The 26,914-nt window shown below is 40.2% G+C and overlaps 1 protein-coding gene across 1 annotated transcript; it reads right to left on the bottom strand.

Moving 5' to 3' along the window:
- Window positions 1-1,489: 1,489 nt before the first annotated feature.
- TBPL2 (TATA-box binding protein like 2) lies at window positions 1,490-26,389 on the bottom strand. The gene is made up of 7 exons (XM_033852580.2): window positions 26,256-26,389; window positions 23,293-23,657; window positions 22,414-22,501; window positions 20,320-20,411; window positions 16,800-16,967; window positions 13,253-13,347; window positions 1,490-1,710 (listed from the first exon to the last, which is right to left on the bottom strand). The coding sequence occupies exons 1-7, from the start codon at window positions 26,307-26,309 to the stop codon at window positions 1,634-1,636; spliced, it is 939 nt and encodes a 312-aa protein (XP_033708471.1). The 5' UTR covers window positions 26,310-26,389; the 3' UTR covers window positions 1,490-1,633.
- Window positions 26,390-26,914: the final 525 nt, after the last annotated feature.

Genomic DNA, 26,914 nt, shown 5'->3' with positions numbered 1-26,914 from the left:
GAGGTTGAATTTTGGCCCCCCCTCCTTCTTAATAGCTGTGTAGTTCGGGGCAAATTCCTCACCTCTCTCAGCCTGTGTTCTTAACTGTTAAATGGAGAGAATTTCAGTACCCACCTAAGGATTAATAAGTAAATCCGTTTAATAGTAATCTGATAAGTACTTTACCAATAATAGCTAACCAGTGGAAACAACTGTACTGAACGTGTAAATCAAAGTTGTATCTTTATGAAAAATAAATTTTAATGTCCAGCATTCCACCCCTTCTCTGGGCCATATCTTAAAGAATTTGAACTAGGTAGAATTTAACATGGTTAGATGACTCCAAATTTCTTTCTGTGGGGATAAATAGGGTGGGTTGGAGGATTATATCAGAGTAACTAGTGTTTGAATATGCCTGTAAACTACAGAAGAAAAAAAATTAGGCTCATAGGTCAAATAATCAAGACCACTGATTCTCTAGGATTATTTTGGCAGGCTGTAAATTAATGACTGCCCTAAATTCTCTCTCCAGCTAGGGCTTCTCTCCCAAGTTCCATACCCCCAAATTCATAACTGCCTACACTAGGCTTAAAGTAATGTACAGTGACCACCAACAAACTCAGCAATTGGGAAACTGAAATTAAAACTGAACTCTCAGGAATTTCCTGGCAGTCCAGTGGTTAGGACTCCAAGCTCTCCCTTCTGAGGGCCACAGTTCGATCCCTAGTCGGGGAACTAAAATCCCACAAGCCTGCACGGTGCCGCCAAAACAAAAATAAAACAAAAAAACCCTGAACTCTCCCTCCCCACAAATGTCTCCTCATCTTAGTGAAAGACAATCACTGCCCACTTGGGAACAAGGGCCATGACTCCTGTTAGCCCATCCCTCCCTGTTAATCTCCACCTCTCCATCAAATGCGGCTGATTCCACAACCTAATTAGGTCTTGAAGCTGAGCTCTTTGCTCCAGCCTCTTAGTCTTATCTGGTCTATTTTAATACAATTACATAGGATTATAAAAGTACCCCCCAAAAGCCCAAAATCCCTAAACTGTTTTCAAAGAAGACCTTATACTAAACCTGAATGGTTCCTGAAAGTTTAAGATTTATTTTTAAGGGAGAGAAATAATTTTCTCTGACCATTTCAAACAAAAGGATGTTTGTTTAATTTTTCTTAAGTTTTCAGACTTCCATGTTTCATTTGTCTTCTGACAGGATCCTTCACAGGCCCGTACCCAATGGCCCGGATCATCTACTCAATATTTAAAAAGCCAAAAACAGACAATTTTCTATCCTGTTTTATGCAGTTATTTGAAATTTCTATATATTGCTATGTATTTTTAGAGAACACATGTTAATGTACTACATCTTTAACAAGAGCAAAGCATTAAATTTTAATGATGTTACAGTATCATTCTAGCAAGGCCCTAAATCTTTCAAATTCTGAAGTAAGTTTACTTTTTCCATTTTAAAAATAACATACACGAGTCATTTTGAAAAAAAGTTTCTTCATTTCTTAGGCATGGTTACTCATACAGAATCACACTTTAATAACTGAAGTCAAAATGTGCATGGAATATCTATAATCCAGCAGTTTCTGTGCTGGGCTTTTGCACATATTCAAACCAACATACTGTGAGATGTTGAATGATATACTCAAGTTTTTTTAAAACCCTTTAGAATAGGATAGATGTTTTCAAATGCTTCATAGATCTCAGAACGTTCTTTGGCACCTATAAAGAAATCCAAGTTTACATAATCATTAAAAACAATACTAAAATATTCTTAAGACTAAAACTTCATTGTCATCTCCAGTTACTTTTAATACAATAACATCTCTTTAGGTGTACCTGAGAAGTGACATTTATTCCTGGTAAAGACAAAAGAATTTGGTGACCACAGCTACATTCCCACAAACACATACCCTAGAGCAGAGTTCTCCAGTATCAGTATGTCTTTGGCCTCCTAGGGCATAGTATGAAATATGAAATGTTATCTCTCAGTGTGTCATGAATGTGACCACAGAACATGACCTTCATCAGCACCTGTGGGCACTTAGCTACCAGCAAAAGGAACTTCCTTTGATCTACTCATGTCTAGTTAACATGCTGATTCCCTAATACTGACTGAGACAAACTATTCTAAAGTTTTAAATTTCAGTATATGGGAAGGGATTATTAGAGGGGAAAACGGTACCATTGTTACCCTTAAAGTTTCAAGAGCTCTTTAATTATAACTGCTCTAGGAGTTAAGATGGATAAAAACGTGAATTAGACATTCCCCACCCTTGAAAGAGATTATCAGTCAGCCCTACTCATATCTCTCACCACCAACCACCACTACTAACTTTCCCCTTTCAAAGCTATGCAGACACATTATGCTAAGGGTTAAGGACTGGTGGTATTTATGTTTATGTGGAACTGTCAGCTAATCGGGAAACTATTATCTGATATTATTGGGCAGGAGGCAAGGAGATTAATGAAAATATAAAAACTGTTAGCATGAAGAAAAATGGAGATAGTTTAAGTTGGTAAAGACTCGTTCTTGAGAACTATAAACAAGGAGGAAGGCTCAGTGAGAGAGCAGGAATAACCTGTGAGAAGTGGTTATCTGGTTGAAGGATGGGACTAGTGAGAGGGAATTACCGAAATGAGGATCACCAGATTTGAGAAGCAGGTAGAAATCAGGATTCAGAATCCAGGATGAGCTATAATAATTTAAAAAATGGAAAATAGCAAGTGTTGGCAAAGAGACTGAGATATTGGAACCCTCATACATTGCTGGTGGGAACTTAAAATGGTTCAGCTACTATGGAAAACAGTTTGGCAATTCCTCAAAAATGTAAAAATAAGAATTACCATGTGACCCAGCAATTTCACTCCTGGGTATCTGGGTATATACCCCCTCAGATTGAAAACAAGTACTCAAACAAATAACAGGCATGTAGCTGCATATTCATTGCCGCACTATTCATAATAGCCCCAAAGTGGAAACAACCCAGTGTCTACCAACAGATGAATGTACAAACAAATTGTGGTAGATACATACAATGTAATATTATACTGCCATAAAAAGGAATCAAGCACTGATACATACTGCAATTGGATGAACCTCAAAAACATTATGCTAAGTGAAAGAAGCCAGACATGAAAGGTCACATATTGTATGATTCCATTTATATGAAGTCTCCAGAATAGGTAAATTCACAGAGACAGAAGGAAGACTGGTGATTGCCAGGGGCTAGGGTGAGGGAGAAATGGGGAAAAACTGCCTAATGATATGGGACTTTATTTTGGAGTAATGGAAACATTTTGGCACTAGATGCGGTGGTTGCACAACATTCTGAATGAACTAAATGCCCCTCAATTGTTCATTTTAAAATGGTTAAATTCGTACTATTTGAATTTCACCTCAATAAATTTAAAAAAATTTAAGAATCAAAAATGAAGTACTTATAAGCCTAAAACCGGGGGGTGGGATAGGTAAGGGCAACAAGTTACTTATTCATTGCCAAAGAATTTACTCTCTGAGTCTCCACCCTCAAAGATGTGGGGTGGGGAGGAAGGTGAATTATTGACATGCTTAACAGAAACTCTGTACCTCTGAGGTAGGAAAAATCCCTTAAGTCTCAGCAAATTTTAATTATAGCACTAAAATTTTAGTTTCTTAAGAGATTGGTTTTGTAGAAACCAAAAAGTGAGTTGGGGAAGCAGTTAAGTAAAACACTACTATAAAGAGACTCTCTGCCTCTGGTTTGATGGACTTTTTCAGCTTCTGGATACATTTGAACAGAACAGCTTTAATTGGGAGACAGTGAAGTATAATAGGTAGAGCAAACACACACACATTCACCCAATGCCCCCCTCCCCTAAACTAAGGTTCTTTTTATATTTAATTGAGTAACAGAGTATTTAGGTCCAGCATTTTGGGTAACCATGTACTTTGGGTTTTTTTCTTAACACTTAAAAAAAAAATCATACCTAAGAGCATTACATTTAAGCCCAAAAGAGTATAACGTTCTGGCATCCCCTAGAGAGTAGAAAACACCCATCACCCAAGAGGGAATGGACATTGAGAGTGATCATTATTTTATATCATAGAAAAACAACTTTAGACACAAAAGGGCTTTAGGGAAATTATCTAGTACAATTTTTTTATTTCCTGTGTGGGAAAACGAGGCCTAAGAAGTTGAAGTTCCCCTGAATCATGAGTATCAGCTATGAGGGAAGACCTCATGTATCCAGTGTTCCTTCCTTTACACCAAAAGTCATCAAATAAACACTGCCAGGAATTGTAAATCCCAATGAGGGGATTCGGTCAATTTAGTGAAATATCTCCTCACTGAAATATTGGCATAAAAATTTTGAGGAAACCTAAATTGTCCCCATAGTCCTATTAATAATCAATCTATAATCAAACATCCCAATTTGTAGCACCAGACTCTGATTATATATATGACCCTTGTCTTTTACGCAAAACCTACCAGTCCTTTCCTTCAAGTAACGATGACCACCACTTTGGGGGATAAACGCCATTCCTAACTGCGGCAAATGAGGTAGAAATTCTGTGGCTGGTGCATTGGAGAAAGGACTGGCTTGAGATCAAACCATATGGGCTCAAATGCAAGGTCTACAACTAACTAGGTTTGAAATCACAGGCAGATTGTTTAACTTCTGAGTTTCCATTTCCTTACCTATAAATAAGGACAACAGCCTTCTCATAGGGTTACTATAAGGGTTACATGAGCAAGTTTTTGCAAAAAGTCCTTTGCAAACCATAACATTTAACAAGATTTAAGCCATTATTATTGTCCTAGAAGAATGTACTTCAGGATTAGGGATGCTGGGATGGCTGGCCCACGAACACATGGCTTATTATTTGGTTCTGTGAGAACCAGTATCACGTAATTTCTCTTCTTCACCAGGGCAGGATTTTTGCCAGATGAGGGGTATGTTATATTTGCTTTGGTATCCTCAGCACCCAAAACAGTAATATGTACCTGGTAGGCACCCAAAGTTTCTTAAATATCTATCACCTGTCGATAAGGTTTGTAAGCTCATCCCTACCCCTTAGCCAGCCCAAATATCACTTTCCAATACTACTTGGATTTTACAATACTATTCTTATACCGAGTCACAACTACACATCTTATTTTTCCAAGTGATAGCATACGCGTGTGCACGAAAATCTTACAAATTGCAAAAAAACCCAGCATTTAATCACTCAAGGTATACATTTTACAGTATATACTAAGTCACTATTAGTGGTGGATTCCCAGTAATGATTGACAGGGATATCCTGTTCTGTCTCTGGCCCACTCACTATTAAGTCTTGCCATTTTTATGCTGCCCTCTTGGTTCTTGGTTCATTTCCAAGAACCACTGACATCTAACTGATTGAGAGTGGCCCTTGGTAACAAAGATCCAGCTTCTTCGTTCTTTATGCTGGAAGGAAATAAGTGCGTGAAGTATTTTTCTAAAGCCTCTTTAAATTTCATATTCCTATCATCTGGGCAAGGCATGAGAGCAAAATTTCACCTTTTTGAATGCTAGGGAAAAAAGAAGAAGAGTGGGAGGTAATAACAGCTAACGTTTACACCATATTTACTGTACGCCAGGCCTTGTTCTTCTGCCTCCTCATAACACTTAGCAGGTAGCTTCTATGGGCACCCGACTTTTACGTATGTGGAAATCAAGGTGGAGAACAAACTCACCCAAGGTCAACACAGCCAATAAATGGTAAAGCTTGGATTCAAACTAGACAATTGGCTTCCAGAGCTCAGCCTCTTAGCCAACACACCTGCTGCCTCTCACCACTAAGAGAGTATTTATCATTCCTTAGCTGACAAGGAGGATTAGGAGGAAGGTGCCCAAAAGACCACACAGGCGTTTTCACAGACATCGAAAGAGCTGGGGGACGGTGAGTACGAGAAGATGGTGGGCTCTGAAGCCAGGCATGTGCAGCACGTATAGCTGTTTGACATTGTTAAGGTTACATGATCTCTCCATTGTCCTCTTTTTTTTTTTTTTTTTTTTTTTTTTTTGCTGTACGCGGGACTCTCACTGTTGTGGCCTCTCCCGTTGCGGAGCACAGGCTCTGGACATGCAGGCTCAGCGGCCATGGCTCATGGGCCCAGCTGCTCAGCGGCATGTGGGACCTTCCCGGACCGGGGCATGAACCTGTGTCCCGTGCATCGGCAGGCGGACTCTCAACCACTGCGCCACCAGAGAAGCCCTCCATTGTCCTCATTTTACAGGTGAGGAGACTGAGATATTAAGTACAGCCTCAAAGAGTTAACCAGAACCCACATAAAAGCCCTTACTTATCATAGTGCCTGGCACATGAGTGCCCAACATATCTTAACTCTATTACGTCTCATCTTAGAAGTGAAAGTTGACGTATTTGCTGTTCATTGTATATTGTTGCAGCAGATCCTAGCTATACTATTCATTTTACCATGGTTTGAGAAAAATCATTGGTCCTAAATGTCACATTAACCATAGAAAAGCAGCACAGACCTGGAAAAGCAGTGTTAAGCTTGACCCAGGTCCCTTCGCTGTTTGCTGTCTGGGACCATGACAAAGTAGGATAGTAGAGCCTCAGCTCACTTAACCATTCATTCAGATGTAGCCTTAGACATGGTGGCTGCAGCTCTGGCACCTCAAGGGAACAAGACAATTTTACAAGGATAAATTATTTTCGAAGACCCTGCAAGCGGCATGTGATACAAAAGTTTCCAATTGCCACCCATTTGTTTTATGTACATTGGTGTTCTACGGCTCCTACCTAGGGGAGAGCTGGGATCCACTATTTAATACAGTGAAATTCAAAGTGTGTTTGTAATTTCAACACTCTAACACTTTCTAGGCAAAAGTTACTTACCCTTGCTGGGACCTTGATTTTAAAACAGCTCTGCAGAGTCTTGCCATGTTGGGCTAGACCATGGGAGCCTCTAGGACTCCACTGGCTGCTCTACACGACCATCCCCAGCTGAAGTTCTAGAGTCAAGGCTAAAAGGAAGCCTCTTTGATCCCTTTCCCCAGGTGTACACCCAAAATTGGGTCCTTGAGGTTTTAACCCACTTGCAGGTGAAAAGAGTCTAGGTAACTAAGGTTAAGGAATAAGGAGCATTTGTCTCTAGGTTTGGAGCAAAAGCAACCTAAGCCATGTTGTTCTAGGTAAAGTACTTTAAGACAATATGGCATAAACAGGGGAAAAAAACTCAATAGATGGTAATTATCCATATTTTAGTAGTAAGACATTGGCTAGCTTTTACTTCAAAATACGTATAAGCAGAAATTTGGATTTCAATCAATATATCTCTTTCCGCCTCTTCACAAAAGTGATGATCTATGTCTTACAAGAGTGAAGAAATTTAGCTTTGCCTGTTCTTTGGGCTGAATGCATTAACAAATTTTAAGAGAAGTATACTGTATGGTCTTCTGGACTGTGTGTTGACAATCCTTTACTTGTGTGATTTGAAACTTCTAGCAAATGTGCACATGAATTTTTTTTTTCCTTTTAATTTGGGGTAAGAAAGTTGGTCTGAATTAAGAATATTTAAAGAAACTTGTTCTGGTGTACCTGTAATAGGAACTTAGCCTGTACTTGGCAATTTGCACTTTTAATAAGACAGTTCATAATAATACATAGCACATAGATGAAAGCATCCTTCCAAAGGTCTTGAAGTTTATTCCCTTGAGTAGGGCCTATATTTGCCTCCAATATCTATTCTATTCCATTTACTTTGCAGACTTCTTCCCCTTCCTTCAGAACATATAGAGGGAAACTTTATGTCAGTCACTAGGAGGTCTTAATTATTCCAGACACTATATTGGTGGCATCTGAGGAATTGCAGCTTTGCTGTATTCAAAAGGCTCTTGAATTCCAAACAGGCTTTCCCCACTTTGAAGACACATTAGATTCCTTTTTAGAGAAAAGAAAACTACAAAACTTACTGAGCTTACTGAGTTCTAAAAGAAGACTTAACAACAGATACTCCGTGTTTTTGGATGCTGAGTGATAGAAAGTTTCTCAAATTAATTCAGCTAATGCAGAAATCTCAATTGGTTTTAGATGGGGCAAGATGTTATAAAATTTTAAAGTTTATTTGGAAGAATAAATATTTGAGAGGAGCTAACAAAAGAGAAGTAAACTGGGGATATAAAGAGGGGAGTAAAGAGGGGAAACTGGCCCTATCAGATATAGAGACCACTAGAATGAAAGCACATTTATAACCACAATATAGTATAAATATAATAGGATTATCATAGCATATTTCTGGAGCAAAGGCAGGACTGGAGAACAGACCCATATATAAAAATAAAGGTCAAAAGGAGTCATCACAAGTTAATAATGAGGAGAACATGTAGTTTTAAGATGTCTAGCTAGCTGTTTGGGGGCGGGGTATAATCAATGTGGCTCGTACCATATAAACTTGGTATTCATCCTGGTACAGGAGACTAAAATGTGGAAAAAGTCAGACAAAATAAGGCAAAAATAGTAAACTTCAGTAGAATGGTATGGAAAAGAGTCTCCGGGAAGCAGAGGAAGATGGCCGAAGAGTAAGACGCAGAGATCACATTCCTCCCCACAGATACATCAGAAATACATCTACACGTGGAACAACTCCTACAGAACACCTACTGAACGCTGGCAGAAGACCTCAGACCTCCCAAAAGGCAAGAAACCCCCCCACGTACCTGGGTAGGGCAAAAGAAAAAACAGAGACAAAAGAATAGGGACGGGACCTGCACCTCAGGGAGGGAGCTGTGAAGGAGGAAAGGTTTCCACACACTAGAAAGCCTTCGCGGGCGTAGACTGCGAGTGGCGGAGGGGGAAGCTTCAGAGCGGCGGCGGAGGAGAGCACAGCAACAGGGGTGCGGAGGGCAAAGCGGAGAGATTCCCGCACAGAGGATCGGTGCCGACCGGCACTCACCAGCCCGAGAGGCTTGTCTGCTCACCCGCCTGGGAGGGCGGGGGCTGGGAGCTGAGGCTCGGGCTTCAGAGGTCGGATCCCAGGGAGAGGACTGAGGTTGTCCGTGTGAACACAGCCTGAAGGGGTTAGTGCGCCACGGCTAGCTGGGAGGGAGGCCGGGAAAAAGTCTGGAGCTGCCGAAGAGGCAAGAGACTTTTTCTTCCCTCTCTGTTTCCCGGTGCGCGAGGAGAGAGGATTAAGAGCGCCACTCAAAGGAGCTCCAGCAACGGGCTCGAGCCGCAGCTATCAGCGCAGACCCCAGAGACAGGCCTGGGACGCTAAGGCCGTTGCTGCCGCCACCAAGAAGCCTGTGTGCAAGCACAGGTCACTCTCCCCACCTCCCCTCCCGGGAGCCTGTGCAGCCCGCCACTGCCAGGGTCCCGTGATCCAGGGACCACTTCCCCGGGAGAAGCACAGCGCGCCTCAGGCTGGTGCAACGTCATGCCAGCCTCTGCCGCCGCAGGCTCGCCCTGCACTCCATAACCCTCCCTCCCCGCTGGCCTGAGTGAGCCAGAGTCTCCGAAGCAGCTGCTCTTTTAACCCTGTCCTGTCTGAGCGAAGAATAGACGCCCTCAGGCGACCTACACGCAGAGGCAGGGCCAAATCCAAAGCTGAACCCTGGGAGCTGTGCGAACAAAGAAAAGAAAGGTAAATCTCTCCCAGCAGCCTCAGGAGCAGCGGATTAAAGCTCCACAATTAACTTGATGTACCCTGCATCTGTGGAATACATGAATAGACGAGTCATCCCAAATTGAGGAGATGGACTTTGGGAGCAAGATAGATTATTTTTTCCCCTTTTCCTCTTTTTGTGAGTGTATATGTGTATGCTTCTGTGCGAGATTTTGTCTGTATAGCTTTGCTTTCACCATTTGTCGTAGGGGTCTGTCCGTCCGGTTTTTTTTTTTTTACTTAAAATTTTTTTTTCTTAATTATTTTTTATTTTAATAACTTTATCTCACTTGATTTTATTTTATCCTCTTTCTTTCTTTCCACTTTTTCTCCCTTTTATTCTGAGCCGTGTGGATGAAAGGCTCTTGGTGCTCCAGCCAGGCATCAGGGCTGTGCCTCTGAGGTGGGAGAGCCAACTTCAGGACACTGGTCCACAAGAGACATCCCAGCTCCACGTAATATCAAAAGGCGAAAATCTCCCAGAGATCTCCATTTCAACACAAAGACCCAGCTCCACTCAACGACCAGCAAGCTACAGTGCTGCACACCCTATGCCAAACAACTAGCAAGACAGGAACACAACACAACCCATTAGCAGAGAGGCTGCCTAAAATCATAATAAGGCCACAGACACCCCAAAACACACCACCAGATATGGACCTGCCCACCAGAAAGACAAGATCCAGCCTCATCCACCAGAACACAGGCACTAGTCCCCTCCACCAGGAAACCTACACAATCCACTGAACCAACCTTAGCCACTGGGGACAGACACAAAAAACAACAGGAACTACGAACCTGCAGCCTGCGAAAAGAAGACCCCAAACACAGTAAGATAAGCAAAATGAGAAGACAGAGAAACACACAGCAGATGAAGGAGCAAGGTAAAAACCCACCAGACCTAACAAATGAAGAAGAAATAGGCAGTCTACCTGAAAAAGAATTCAGAATAATGATAGTAAAGATGATCCAAAATCTTGGAAATAGAGAAAATGCAAGAAACATTTAACAAGGACTTAGAAAAACTAAAGAGGAAACAAGCAATGATGAACAACACAATAAATGAAATTTAAAATACTCTAGAAGGTATCAATAGCGGAATAACTGAGGCAGAAGAACGGATAAGTGACCTGGAAGATAAAATAGTGGAAATAACTACTGCAGAGAAGAATAAGGAAAAGAGTCTCAACCATTTACTTCAAGAATTTTAAAAACCTTCTTTATGTAAAAATAAGTCACCTGGAAAAAGTCACAAATAAAGTAGTTACTTTCGATATTATGGTGAACTCATACAAATCCTTAGTGAAAATAAAAACAAAAATAAACAAATGGGACCTAATTAAACTTAAAAGCTTCTGCACATCAAAGGAAACCATAAACAAAACAAAAAGACAACCCACAGAATGGGAGAAAATATTGCAAACAAAGCAACCGACAAGGGATTAATCTCCAAAATATACAAACAGCTCATGCAGCTCTATGTCAAAAAAAACAAACAACCCAATCAAAAAATGGGCAGAAGATCTAAACAGACATTTCTCCAAAGAAGACATACAGATGGCCAAAAGCACATAAAAAGCTCCTCAACATCACTAATTATCAGAGAAATGCAAATCAAAACTACAATGAAGTATCACCTCACACTGGTCAGAATGGCCATTATCAAAGTCTACAAAGAATAAATGCTGGAGAGGGTGTGGAGACAAGGGAGCCCTCATACACTGTTGGTGGGAATGTAAATTGGTACAACCACTATGGAGAACAGTATGGAGGTTCCTTAAACTAAAAATAGAACTACCATATGACCCAGCAATCCCACTCCTGGGCATATATCCAGAGAAAACCAGAATTAAAAAAGATAATGTACCCCCCCCGCCAGTGTTCACTACAGCACTATTTACAATAGCCAAGACACGGAAGCAACCTAAATGTCCATCAACAGAGGAATAGATAAAGATGATGTAGTACATAAATACAATGGAATATTACTCAGCCATAAAAAAGAATGAAATAATGCCATTTGAAGCAACATGGATGGACCCAGAGATTATCATACTAAGTGAAGTAAGTCAGACAGAAAAGGACAAATATCATATGATAACACTCATATGTAGAATCTAATTTTACAAAAATGATACAAATGAACTTATTTACAAAACAGAAACAGACTTACAGATATCAAAAACAAACTTATGGTTACCAAAGGGGAAACATGGGTGGTAGAGATAAATCAGGAGCTTGGGATGAACATATGTACATTACTATACATAAGATAGATAACCAACAAGGACCTACGGTATAGCACAAGGAACTCTACTCAATATTCTGTGATATCCTATATGAGAAAAGAATCTGAAAAAGAATGAATATATGTATATGTATAACTGAATCACTTTGCTGTACACCTGAAACTAACACAACATTGTAAATCAACTATACTCCAATAAAATTTTTTAAAATTTAAAAATTAAAATAAAGAAAATTTTAAAAAACTAAGTAGACAAGAAAGGAGTAAGTTATGTACATACTATTTACAAAAGATAAAATGCTATTTACAGGATATGTTGAAAAGTGATCAATTTCTAGTTCTGAGTACCAGTGAGGTTAAAGCAGTGAGATCACTTTCACTTATGTAGTTAAAGTTTTCTTTTGTACATTTTTGTTTTGAATGCTGATGAGGTTCGTAAAAGACACTTAAGAAACATTGCTGGTAGGAATGTAAATATGATATAGGAGAACTGTATATATATACAGTTCTATGTATATATATATAACCCTTTTTAAAACAATTTAGTAATTTGTACTAAGAACCTTAAACATGGTCCAATCCTTAAACAAAAGTTCAATTTCTGAGCATTTACAATAATAAAATGATCCCACACATAACAACAGCCGAAGTTTTGTGTCATTTATAAGCAGCAAAGAAAGAACATATAAACACCTGACAATGGGAAAATAAGTTTGATGGAATAACGTGTTAGAATGGAGGTCGGAAAACTTGGATCTGCTGGCCAAACCTAGTCTGCTGCCTGATTTTTGTATAGCCTGTGAGCTAAGACTGATTTTTATATTTTAAATGGTTGGGGGAAAAAAAAAAAAGAAGAAGAGGAAGAAAATTACTTGATATATATAAATTAAACGAATTACATTAAAATCACACCTCAGAGCCTTTTCCTTTATGTGATGTCTACGGCTACTTTCACAATAAAATGACAGGGTTCAGTAGTTGTGACAGAGACTCTACTGCCCATAAAACCTAAAACATTTAGTATTTAGCCCTTTGCAGAAAAAGATTTGTTGACCCTTCTGTTGGAACGCTATTCAGCCGTCAAAAGCCTTCATCAAGAGTTTGTAACAATGAGTTAAGCTACATATGTTATAATGTTAAAAGGTAGGATATAAAGATGTATATACATATCAAAGTGACATAAAAACATGGAAAAAAGTTATATTGTTTGACTATTGGGGCCAATGGGTGATGCTATCTTTCTTTCTACTTTTCATTTTTTTCCCAGGTATTCTAAAATACCAAGAATTGCTTTATAATAGTGCATAAAGCTATTTAAAATGTAAAGCAAAGCACACACATAGCTATTGAATTTTATGAAAGTCAGAATCTTAGAACTTACCTGTCAACACAACTTTTCCAGATACAAAGATAAGCAACACAATTCGTGGTTTTACCATTCTGTAAATAAGGCCAGGAAACAGTTCAGGTTCATAACTGTTAAGATATAAAAGAAAAAGGTTAAAAATAGCACTATTCAACTGCTTTCTCATAATATTTAAGACCCAGTGTGTACTGAAAAGCAGTTTTCAAAAGCTTTTTTACCAAAAACCTTTTGACTATCTTGATAAAAGCAGTCTTGAGTGTCCTAGGTAATTTCTGTAGCTGTCAAGAATAGAATTCATTTTTGGTCATAATATTTTTCCAAGTGAAAATCATTTCACTTGGAAATGAAATTAAAATTAGAAATTAAGCTATAGATCAACATAATTTAGGACATCAGATCTAATGTTTTAAGATCTTGTTAGTTAAATATTTTCCATCTGTCAAAAAAAGTATCAATAAAAATACATAACACATTTTCCAAATTTTCCAAGTTCTACAATAATGAGCACATTTTGTATGTATTTATAAACTCCTAAAGTTAACATTTTTAGTGGATAGGACCTAAAAAAATTTCTAGACCACTGTAATTTGTCTTTGGACAGATGCCGTCTAAAGAAAGAAAACTAAACCATCCCAAGTTTTAAAAATTCAGGATTTGTTCCTATACGTAGTAACTCACTCATATTTACTATTAAATGTAAGCTGGTTTCTCTGAGGAACAAAGGATGATTGGGCTAAGAACTGCTTCCCCACACTCCACCAGAGAGAAGAGGAGAGATTCCTAGAAAGGCCTGAGAAGCTTAAAAAAGAAGTCAGTAGTTAAGAAGAAGTTGATGAAATAAAACTATTCTCAAAACAATGGCTAATGGAGATATAAGAAATTGAAGAAATCTGAGAAATGGAGCACTATATATAATACACGTGAATTTTTGCACTTAAAGGGTGAGTCCAGGTCACAAAGAAAAACTCCATTCCATTCTGCAATGAATAAGACCCATACCACAGCAGATGTGAAACTTCTTATTGGCACCAGCAAGATGTATCACAGTGGTGAGGCTACCTATCTGAAGTATGTGGAGGTCATTACGGGTGGACATGTCTTCCTGGGACATCACTCTATCTTACTGCAGAAAGCCTGTCAGGACTTCTACCCACAAACCACTTCTGGACACTGGGGACACAATGACAGTAGCTGGAGCCCTGGGAAACTTCTATGGGAACTACAAGGTTCAAGCCAAGAAAGTGAAGTCTGGGGCACAGAAGAAATGTTTCCATCTAATCTTCCAGCCAAATCTTATGACACTAAAAGGGAAAAGAGAAAATAAAAGTCTTTGGTATGTAAATACCTGTAAACTTCCCTAGACTGGGAAAGGAAACAGACGTCTAGGTCCAAGAAGCACAGAGACTTCCAAACAGGATCAACCCAAAGAGGACCACACCAAGACACACTGTAATTAAAATGGCAAGAATTGGGACTTCCCTGGTGGTCCAGTGGTTAAGAATCTGCCTTCCAGTGCAGGGGATGTGGATTTAATCCCTGGCCAGGGAACTAAGATTCCACATGCCGTGGGGCAACTAAGCCCACGCACTGCAACTACAGAGCCCTTGTGCCGCAACTACTGTGCCCATGTGCTGCAACTACTGAGCCCATGCACTCTGGAGCCCGCATGCCAGAACTAGAGAGAAGCCAGCCCATGCACCATAACAAAAGATCCCGCATGCTGCAACGAAGATCCTGTGTGCTGCAACTAAGACCTGATGCAGCCAAATGAATAAATAAATAAATATTTTTTAAACTGCCAAAAATCAAAGATAAAGAGAGACTATTAAAAGCAGCAAGGGAAAAGCAACAAGTTACATACAAGGGAACTCCAATAAGGCTATCACAGCTGACTTTTCAGCAGAAACTCTGCAGGCCAGAAGGGAGTTGCACAATGTATTTTAAATGATTAAAGGGAAAAAGCTACAACCAAGAATACCCTACCCAGCAAGGCTGTCATTCAGACTTGATGGAGAGAGCAAAAGTTTTACAGACAAGCAAAAGCTAAGAGATCAGTACCACCAACCCAGCTTTACAAGAAATGTTAAAGGAACTGCTTTAAGTGAAAAAGAAAAGGCCACAACTAGAAATGTGAACATTATGAAAGGAAAAGACCCTGGTAACATCTTTCCCATGTTCAGAAAAAGTTGGTTCCAAGAAAGATAGACAGGAGGTGTAAGGCTGAGGATCTGGAAGATAAGACGAAGCATGAGTTGAGAGACTCTTAAAAATGAAGGTTTTACTATAAATCTATGAGTTATTCCAAGATTGAAGAAAGAAAAGGACACATAAAGAGGGAATATGTCTTGCGTGGGGGACTTCCCGATGAACTCAATGGGTACCTCATAGGCACTTAATAAGCCTATGCTGAAGAAAATTGAGGCAGAGGAAAAAAGAAAATATAATCAAGGGGAAAATAAATATTGCCTGAAAAGTATCATAAAAGCTAAATCTCAGAATGAACAAATTTTTTTGGAAAGTCAGGGGAAGAAAAAGGCAATTTTTAACTTCTGTCTAGGTCATGTCTCAAAGGAGAGCTAACAAATGTCAGCTCACAAATGCTAGAGAAAGCAGAGCTATGTGATCCCTCTCTACTCTATTAAACAGAATGATTGCTCAAAGGCAAAGGGACGGAAAAGTAGAATGAAAGAACTTCAGTTCAAGCTAGATCATGAAAATTTAAGAGCATCTGTGACGCGAAGGCAGTTCAAGTGCCCTGGCCCAAGTGTATATCCCAAGGGGTGGCGGCATTTGGTGTTTGTCAGTCACCCTCCATCACGGCTCTCTGAGGGCCTGAGCAGGCTGGGAGAAGCACCGAAGCAGCTGAGGGAGGAGGAGGCGCATTTGCTGTTGAGATGGAGACATTACGTGTGAAGAAGCCAGGCAGCCTAGAGATACTCCCAAAGGAATATGAATCCGTGAAAGAAAAAACAATAGTGGGGGCTACAGCTACACACAGAAAAAGAAAACCCTTGAACAAACTCAACAGGACAAAAACTAGATAGGATTGTCTTCCAAGAACATGCTATGGCCATTCTTTTTTTCATCTTCTCTCCAGCCCTTTCTCCCCTCACCAGCTGTCAGCCCTTCCTACTTAACCTCATCCATGTCATACCCCTTGCTCTTCTGGCCACTGCCACCACCCCCCAGCCAGATTTGTTTAGAAATCTATACATCAGGGGGTCTCAGGATGTGGGCCTCTGGACAGCAGTGCTGGCATCACCTGTGAGCTTGTTAGAACTGCAAATTCAAGCAGAATCTCTGCATACCACAGCCCAGGCACGAATGTGTGTTGATAAGCTGTCCAGGTGATTACTATGCAATTTAGTTTTGAGAACCACTATTGCAGAAGATTGGACACGCATGGTAACCAGTGAGGACTTAGGTATAGCATCTTAACCTTTTCACTTATTGTAGTTTTTTAAAAAAATTATATTTCTCTGAAAAATACATTATATAAGCAGCCCATAATAGAACTTTAATAACTTGGGAAACTCAGAGTTAAGTTATGCAACAATCATACCTACTGAACTGCTGATGGGATAGCACCAAACCTTCCAGCCTAATAGGAAATCTCACATCACAGCTTCCAACCATGTTCTGAATTTTAAAATCGAGGAATCTGGCAGGAAAGCCCAGCTTCTGCACCACACGAGCATACTTTCTTGCTGCAAGTCGAGACTGCTCTTCGCTGGGGAACGGCAAATGTAATTAAAGATGTCTTAATCACTATGACTGCTAACTAGCTAGGCTTTATTCACACACTTCCCTGATTGTATTTTTAGCGTATGTACCATGTTTATCTTTCAGTGTATACTAGGAAGCTATAGACTTTGAGGAGAAGGACCTACCTCCCCTACTTTTGTCCCTAGCACCTAGAAAAGGGTATGGTACAATGTACAGTTGTTGAACTGAATCATAAACAGACTTTTGTCTTCATTTGCCATCTTTCACATATAAGGTAGTTTTTTCTTTTACTTGTTTTAAGTGTTATTAGATGAAATTAACTATTCCGCTGGTTCTCAGAAAGTGTCCTCAGGCCAGCAGCAGTACGACCACCTGAGAACTTGCTAGAAATGCAAAGTCCCAGGTCCCACATCAGACATGCAGACATTCTGGGGTTGGGGCCCAGCAATCTATGTCTTAACAAGCCCACCAGTGACTGTGATGCTCACTAAGGTTTTAGAATCATGCTTCTGGTCTAAAGGTGTGTACCATTTAGATGGGAACAGCAGTAACAAAAATAAGGACACATACATACATACAAAAAAAATCAACACGAGGAAGTAAGTTATGTGCCAGCTGAGTGGCATAGATAGGATGCCAGGACTTGGAACTTTATGGGACAAATTATATACTTTAAAAAAAAACATGAAAATACCTCAAAATCTGCCCAATGTTGCTCAGGTTTTCTCACACAATTGTCATTCAACTCATACTCAATATGAGAAAGAAATAGATTCATCCAACTGTGTGGCTATGTTCTTCTAAATGTTTGTCCTACTCCACCCTTAAATCCATGGTAGAGAATGTGAAATCCTGAGATCTGGGGCTTTATTTTTCATCAGATACTTTTCAATGGTCACTACCAAAATAAAAACAGTGAGTAGCAGGGGTTGCCAAACAGGGGCAACACCTGGTGGGTGAATCCTATGAATTCCACCCACTCTTATGGGTTATCCCCACCTTTAAGTTGAAAATCAGAAGTACGTTAAAGAAAAGCCAGATTGAACTTATTTGCCTGGACAAAAGGGAGCGAGCGGTAGAGTCTCTTTCCAATCTAGATCTGTCACAACACTGTGCCATTTTCACATCACCTCATTTCATGTTGATTCTCCTCATCCATTACCAACTCCTGAAAAGTCCCTAGCAAGGCCGTGTCCCCAAGACAGCAGTGAAATAAGTGGTTTCCATTTTGAAAAACCACATTTTGTCTAAATGACATAGTGCTAATATTTATAAGGTCAAATTTCAAGAATTTGCATAGCCTTATAGTTTCTTGTATCACACAGAAATTCCCATTCAAACAACTAACAGTTAAAATCTACATACATTTTCTTGTACAAATATTAGAAAAGAGGTTAAGAACCTTGAAATTTCACCACCAGTGGTAATTACCACTGATAAATTTGGCTCCTCTGCACTTTTCTGTGCAAAGGCAGGTATCCTGCACTATGCAAACTCTGATTATTGCAACTAAAGAGAATACGTTTGGTTAAATTTTTGGAGATAATTCTGATATCTCTTATACTAACCAAACTTTGACAACTCTCTATCCAAAATTCAACAACCAGATAGATTTGGATAACAAATATCTCTTATAATCTGAACTCACCATCCAAGTTTTCACTATCAGATTTTGGGAACCAAATAAATTCAGATAGGAAACAAAAACTCATGAATTAGGAAAAAAACACTCATGAATCTGTGTGTTCTCCCCTCCCACAACTTATCCTTCCAACTCAATATACTATACATGGCTAAATAATTTTATTTTATGATTTATTCAAAACTGTATTGCTAGAAATTTGTTCCCTCTGCCCCTGTTTTAAACAATGCTGAAATGAACATCCTTGTAGTTATCTTGCAGAGTTGTCCAAAAATGACTTAAAAATGGAGATTTCTAGGTCAAAGGATACACAGATCAACAGAAGAGTTAAGGCCACAAACTTACTCAGACACAGGTAAAGAACTTAACATGTAAAAACAGGTGGAGGAGAAATACAGCAAAATAGATTCTTCTATAAATGTACTGGGACACTGACTGGGCATTTGAAAAAAATGATCTTATATTGAAGTAAAATTCTAGACCTGCTCTGCCCAATATGGTGGCCACTAGCTACATGTGGCTATTTAAATTAAAATCAATTAAAATTAAATAAAAAGTTCAGTTCCTCCATGGTATTAGCTTATTTCAAGTGCTCAAAAGTCACATATGACTAAAGACTACCACATTGGACAGCACAGATACAGAACATTTCCATCATCCAGAGAAAGTTCTAGATGAGTCAAAACATTAACCTCCTTTCTTCAATACAAAGCAGGACCTGAAAAAAACCAGAAAAATATATGGAGGTCAATACTTATGTCATGTTGTGTGTGGAGAACGCCTTCCTAAGCATGAAGCCAAACACTGAAACCATAAAGAAAAAAGCTGGATAGACTAACCGTACACACACAAAATTAAATTGCATTAAAAAAACCCATAAAATACCACTAACATTAATATGGGAAAAATATTTGTGGTATAAAATGGTGAAAATACTTAAATACCAAAAGACAAATATCTCCACAGAATATTGGGCAAAAGATACAGTAGGTAGTTTATATGCTTATGAAAAGTTAGTCTCACTACTAAATCAAAAGAAATGTGATTAAAACAACTTTTTGCCAATCAATTTAGCAAATATAAAATACAATATTAACACCCACTGTTTACCAGAGAAAATGAACACTAGGTGCATCTCTCGAGCGAGGAGAAATTGGTACTATCTTTCAGGAGGATAACTTCCTACTCATCCTCCAACACTTAGAGGGAAGAGCAGCTCTCCCACTAGTTCTATGGTGAAAGGATCTACATCAGCACATGGCTACCTCTGCATGAGATCCAGGAAAGATGAGCCTGTAAGAGATTGCCTCCTGAGTGAATGCTCAAGCTAGCGGTCAAGAAATGTCTAATTTCCCTCCTGTAAAAAGTTCTATCCATTCTTCTGCCTGCAATGAGGAAAATACACAAGAACTTCTTTCCCAGGTTTATAACAGGCTTTACCACTACTATAGCCTTTTTTTTCTTTTAAAATATACCTTAGAAACAAGTTGTAATAGCCTAGTAAAGCCCCCTTCACTATGGGGGACTGTAAAGTGGGATATAAGTCCGTATTATGAGGCTGAATGTTTTTAACCCCAAATTTGGCATTTCATGAATTTAACTCCTTAGCAAAGTATTTTGCTTCTACGATGTGTTTTAGAACCTTAATGCCACCCTTCCTTGTTTTACATAGTGAATTATTTGTCTGGTAGTGCGGGAGGACGGCTTCTCTTACCTTCTGGCTCCTGTGCAGACCATTTTCCCAGAGCTAAATATCAGGGCTGTAGTCCTGGGCTCTCGGATCCTCATTATGACGGCGGCAAACCTCTACACACAGAAGCCAAAAGGACAATTAGCCTCTGCTAGGGGTTAACACTATTCCAGCTGACCAGCTGGGCTGGACATGAAAACAGTGTTGAATAAATTGAAATTTAATGGGAAAACTAAAACCTGTCTGGGTCTATTCTCCCACGTTAAGGTTAACAAAACGATCATGATTCTAAAATGTACATACTTTGAAAAAACAGGTAAGAATAATAATAGTAAAGCTAAAATTTAAGTACCTGTTATGTTTCAGACCCTATGCTAAGAGCTTTATAGGTTTTATCGCATTTAACCTCATGACAGGACTGAGCTGAATCCATTATAATTCCCATTTAGTGCACAGGGAAACGAAGTGGTTATTTAACTTCCAACATTATACAGGAAACAGTTAAGTTGAGATTTAAAACCACGACTATCAGACTCCATGCTTTTTGCTTTGATATACTTTTCTTTCAAAGACTCTTTGAGAAAAAAAAAAGTATGGAGCATGTTACAGCCTTGCCAAGACTCTAGAATGTACTAAAAAGCAGCCAAAATATAGAACAGAATACATATATTGATAGGCGTTCTGAAGATGAATGACAAAAAGTTGATTTGTCAAGCTCTTGCCCGCCATAGTCCTCAATGTGGTCCCCAGGCCGGCAGCACTGGTAAGTCCTCCAAGTGTTGCTGACGCAGGGGAGGGCTGAGAACCACTGGCCTGCCACATCAACTTCCCCCATTAAGCTGGGAAGGAAACTGGGGTGGGTACCATGCAAGACCAAAGTTCCATGGGTTAGAGCCACTCCACAGGACAACAGATCACTCCAAGGCCAGACTGGCAATTTCAGATATGAAGTGTTAACAGTAAAAGAACCCTGAGTCAGCACTACACAGAGCCGAGCAAGGACTATTAATGTTTTCTAGGTGTTCACTAAAAAGGTAGTGCTCTCACCTGGCATTCATTTTGTTAAATTCTCAAGGCAGCTTAAGTGCCAAGTCAGAATTTTTCTGGCTGTCAAGTCCAAGTTTGGACAGATTGTGTATACCAAACTGAGAGGAGAGCAGAGGATGGTAGAGAATAAAATATGCTTAAAATGTTGATTGCTCAATAGTGTGGTCCATCGTAGCTACAGCCATAAAAATCCTAGCTCATCACTGCCTTTCTGTCCTCATCATAGCCGGCTACATGAAATATAAATAGGAAAGCTTAGCTGCATTCGGTAACATTCAGGTAACACTTCAGAGGTCAGCAACAACACTACACAACAGGAAAAACAAATACTTAATCCATAAATAGTTGATGTTGGCAAGGTCCTCTGGGTTCCGACTAATATGACCTTTTTCATCTAACTCCATAAATCCTCCCCCACCCAAGACAGTGAACTTTTTCCCAGCAGGGACCAGGCCTCACTCATCTTTGTACTAAGTACAGAGCCCACCAAATTGTTAAATGTTGATTGAATTAACAAATCCACTTCCTAGGTAAATAGACCATTGAAAATGGGATGCCTGGCCTTGGGAGGACACAAAAAAGAATAGATTTTATTAAACTTTGACGGAAAACAAAAAAATCCCTGAATCTTACACTTGAACTTTACACTTTAAACAATTGAGCTTTCTCAGGTAAGAGAAACTGTAAATGGAAAAATACACAGGTGTCAGGAGATAGGACAAAAATTAGAAAAAATTATTTCCAAGAATATGATGACATTGTAAGAAAGTTAGCATTTCCATAGTCAGGTTGAAAACAGTCATACTGAAAGGTTTTTCTGAATGACAAGGGAAAGAACTTTTAGGAACTGCTCAATAATTACTGTATTCAGCACAGAAAATGAGATTATTTTTTTATAAGTTCAAAACAGAGAATGAGCCGATTAAACTTGTGTTGCCAAAAGCTTTTCACTAACAAATTTTTTTCTTTTTAAAAAATAAAAACAAAGGAATGAGTCAATATCATGATCATATGAAGGAAAGAAAATCTAAATAGAACCTAACTGTGGAAAAAATTACTGGGAAATCTTACCTTTGGGTTATATTCTGCATTTTTTGCATGCAAAGCTATTTTCTTCAGATCCAATTTACAGGCCAGGTTTACAGTGGAAACTATATTCCTAAAGAAAAAAGTCAACCTATGTGATGAATTGGGAGATTGGAATTGACATATATACACTAATATGTATAAAATAGATAACTAATAAGAACCTGCTGTATAAAAAAATAAAAATAATAATTAAAAAAAGAAATAAGTCAACCTAGGTTATACCAGATATGAAAAGTAAAAAATAATTAAAACGTATTAACTTCCTCATTTCATAGGTTTGGGTGACTTCCTGGGGGAGAATTATTCTAAATGTGAAATGTATAATAACACATTTAGTGGTTAAGACTCCTCGCTTCCACTGCAGGGGGTGCGGGTTTGATCCCTGGTCGGGGAACTATGATCCCACACGCCACAGGGCCAAACAAACAAAAAAAATAGCTTTTTCTAAAATTTCCTGACTAGCTGACTAAAATTAAGCTTTAGACCTTTTTCAAAATGTCTCAAAATAGAAATCACAATATCAAATCAACTTGCAAATCAAATTCAATTTTACACCTTTATATCCTTTGTGTTATTCCAACTCCAGCCACAAGGTTCAACTACAGTGCTTTACTATAAACAATACAATCCTTCAAGAATGTGTATACTCACCTTTAACTCCCTCTTAGGAGATCAAGAGTTAGTGCTTCATTTTACAGATAACCAAACTGTCTAAAGTCCATTACGAACTAACAAAATCAAGGAAAATGACATCTGAAATTCTCTTCCCTACACTATTATCATCCCATTCAGGAATATATTGATGAAATGTGTACTCAGAAGCATCACCCATTTAAAACAACAACAACAACAACAACTTACTGTAGTTGAGGCACAATTCCAGAACATCCTGAAACAGGGGTCACTGGTGTCATGGGAGTTATGGATGCCAGAGGCAAGGAGTGTGGTTTCTCAGGAGAGGGCTGGGCTGAGTCAGCATCACCAGCATCACCAGGGTGGAGATGTGAATGGGAATTTGACCCACTGCTGCTGTTTAAGGCCAGGTCAACGTCCTGTTGGCTGGGTAATGGCAACCTACTTTGCCAACTTTTAGTTTTACAATTTTCTTCAGTTTCATGCTTGCTTCTAATGACAGTCTGTTCTTTATTCTCTTGGGTAAGCTCATCTGGTAGGAAGCTAAGATCCACAGATGAGAAATTGCCAGATGTTTCTGTGACTTCTTCAAGCTGTGAATTAAACAAAGTCTCTGGATTGGATGAATTGGGTATGTACACATCATAAGGCACAATTGGGCTGAGCAGGGGTGATCTGGGTGGAGCAAGGTCATCCTAGGCCATTCCCAAAACATAAACAAAACACAACAAACAGAACATCATGTCACACCAAAGGGATGCCACCTTGGCTGGCAGGCAGTGTGTTCACGATGAGGCAGTTCAGGTAGCTTATATTCATGCCCTGCTCTTTCCGCAAAATATCATTAAAATTCTACTGTAGGGTTACAACACTTAACGAAAACAGGAAAGTATATCTTAAAATGCAGAAAAAGCATTTTTCATAAAATGTTTTCCCTACTTTGGTTAGACCTGTAGTAAGTTGCCACTCTAAATCCAATTTTGTAACTGAGGCAATTTGGCAACCATGCTCTAAACTGCGTGTACTTTGAAGAGTACAGATTTTCTGTACTCCTTAAGTTGATTTAAAGATTTTTTTGGAGTTTTAAATTCGTATTTTAAAGAGAAGAGCAGTAAGTGAAGGAAGCTGAGGAGATAGCTTTGAGCGCTAATCAAGCCTCCACAAGGAGCCATCTTTATTTCTTCTAGTCAAAGGAAGGAAAAGAAATCATTCCATTTACGTGAATGTGCAATAGGGAAAAAGTTATTGAAATTTAAATGGCAAGACTACTTTAAATCAATGTATTATACTTCCAGTCCGGGGAAGGCTGCTCAACTTCCATTAAAATCAACCGAGGGAAAGAGGCGTGCAACTGAGGGAAGCAGCTAATGTAAAATTCATGGCCTTTGTTATGGAAAAAAATCCTTGGTACATATATTACCATCCACTTCACCCAAGCTGCAGGCCTGGATTCTAGATTTTGACCACTGCTGGCAGGATAACCTCATCCCTTAGAAGATCATACTTCTGACAACTGAACAGTCACCAGTGCCTTGTGCTGCATCTTCTCCATCACAAAGCTATTTAGCTAGTGTCTGGCTAGATCCTGTTGAATTGTGCTGTTACCACAAGTCCAGCAGATGGCAGGGGTGACTAAATGTTAGAAGAAAACACTTTAAGAAGAATGCATTTATTCTCTGGAAATAAGATTTGACCTTATTTCATTTTGAATTATGTTATTAGTCTCTAACTCCCTCCACCCCCATCCCACAGATGGGCCCTGAGGGACACTGAGGTGGGGACAATGGCCCAGATTCCTCTCCATTGTTTTTTTGGCCTCTTCTGTTCTAGCCAGAAAAGATTCCATCAGCCAATTTACACTAAAGCACTAATACCTGCAACTATCAGTGTCTCCCCTCCTTTCTCCCATTATGGCATTTTAGCAGGGTACAAAGCCTCCACCCAAAGAACTAAACTTCAACAAGGAATTTAAGGCAATGGCAACAAGATATCAAAGGGGGATGTTTTATGGCAGTGGAACCCTGACAGCCTCCTTTCGAGAGAATATGCTTACAGAGTATTCCCTGCATCCTTGGCCTTATACCTGAAGAAACTTTTTGTTAAACTGTCTTTGCAGAGTCATTAACTCATCTTTCTCAGAACCTTTCCAGCGTGGGCTCTCCTTTTGCAATGTTAAACGCTGTGGGACTTCACTATTTCTACCTCATTGCTAATCATTGTCTATTTAAAAATCCGGGGACTTCCCTGGTGGCACAGTGGTTAAGAATCCACCTGCCAAAAAAAAAAAAAAAAAAGAATCCACCTGCCAATGCAGGGGACACGGGTTTGAGCCCTGGTCCAGGAAGACCCCACATGTCGCATAGCAACTAAGCCCGTGTGCCGCAACTACTGAGCCCACGTGCTGCAACTACTGAGGCCCGCACCTAGAGCCAGTGCTCCGCAACAAAAGAATCAACCACAGTGAGAAGCCCGTGCACCACAACGAAGCGCAGCCCCCGCTCACCGCAACTAGAGAAAGCCTGCGCACGGCAACGAAGACCCAATGCAGCCAAAAATAAATAAAATTTAAAAAAACAAAAAAAAGAATCCGGGGCTTCCCTGGTGGCGCAGTGGTTGAGAGTCCGCCTGCCGATGCAGGGGACACGGGTTCGTGCCCCGGTCCGGGAAGATCCCACATGCCGCAGAGCTGCTAGGCCCGGGAGCTATGGCCGTTGAGCCTGCGCGTCCGGAGCCTGTGCTCCGCAACGCGAGAGGCCACAACAGTGAGAGGCCCGTGTACCGCAAAAAAAAAAAAAAAGAATCCGACACCACCCCGCCGGCCGAAAGTTTTTCCCTCGCTTTTCTTTTTGAAGACTCCTTCCTCTCGTTTCTACAGTTCTTAAATTAAAAAACAAAACCCAAAAAACGTAAGAATCACAAACTGAAAGAAGCCACAAGTGCCTCCAATTTGTATTCATACTACACCAGGTTCGAGCTCCGTTGGCAACCTTGGGTAAGTTATTTCAACTCTCGAACCTTCTATGTTTTTCAACTGAAAGACGGGGATAATCAAGCCCACCTCCTAGGGTCGCTAGGAGTTTTACGACAGAAAAAATAAAGCCAGAATCCTTAGTGCGCAGCACCCAGCGCCCAGCAATGGGGCGGGATGCGGACCCTGACTCTGGGACCGTGGTGGCGGCTTCCAGGCTCACCTGGGTGGCGCATCGGGCCAGGAAGAGCTCCAGGAACGTTTCTTCCCCCTCCATGGACGGAGGGCTCACTGGAGGGGTTTGGGAATCGAAGGGAAGAGCCAGCGCGACTCGAGCTGCCGCTAACTGGGACAAGGCGCGCGGGGCGCGGAAGCCGTTTATCCGCCCGCGGCCGCACGTGGCGAGGCGTGGCCCGGGCTGGGGGCGGGGATCCGGGGACCAGGGGCTGGGCGGGGCCTTTGTGCCGGGCCTGCGCAGTCCACGCTCCTGTAGCCGGCGCGAGGGAATAGATGCTGAGCCAGGGAGCTGGGTGCGGAGCTCAGCAAGGGGCCCACGGGTCTCGAGCAAGGGAAGAAGAGCTGGGGCTGGGAGGGGAAGACTCTCCTCACTGGGGTGCTGTCACCACACCCGCCCACAGCTGAGAAGCAACTCGGCCTGCAAATCTGGAGATCTCCTTCCACCTGCGAGTGCTGCCTTTGCCTCCTGCAGGAGAAAAGGTATCGGTGTTCGTAGCATGAAAGGTGAACGAGTTGGACAGTGAGAAAATAAATTTTTTTGAAGATAATTTTTTTCTTTTCTTGAGCAGAGCGAGTGGAATTTGAAGCGCTTTACCCAGTCAGGTGTTGCACTTTTATGTCATAATTACTTCTCACTTTCAAATC

Source organism: Tursiops truncatus, chromosome 2 (assembly GCF_011762595.2).
Source record: "Tursiops truncatus isolate mTurTru1 chromosome 2, mTurTru1.mat.Y, whole genome shotgun sequence".
NCBI lineage: Eukaryota > Metazoa > Chordata > Mammalia > Artiodactyla > Delphinidae > Tursiops > Tursiops truncatus.
Note: the sequence above shows the minus strand (reverse complement) of the source record. Positions and strands in the feature narration are given on the sequence as shown.

Excerpts from the sequence above, each read along its gene's own strand:
- TBPL2 (XM_033852580.2), bottom strand. The coding sequence starts at position 26,309 with ATGGAGGGGGAAGAAACGTTCCTGGAGCTCTTCCTGGCCCGATGCGCC. Across the intron at positions 20,412-22,413 it reads ATGCAGAATATAACCCAAAG|AGGTTTGCCGCCGTCATAAT; the intron begins GTAAGATTTCCC and ends TTCTGTGTGTAG. Across the intron at positions 1,711-13,252 it reads TGGAAAAGTTGTGTTGACAG|GTGCCAAAGAACGTTCTGAG; the intron begins GTAAGTTCTAAG and ends ATTTCTTTATAG.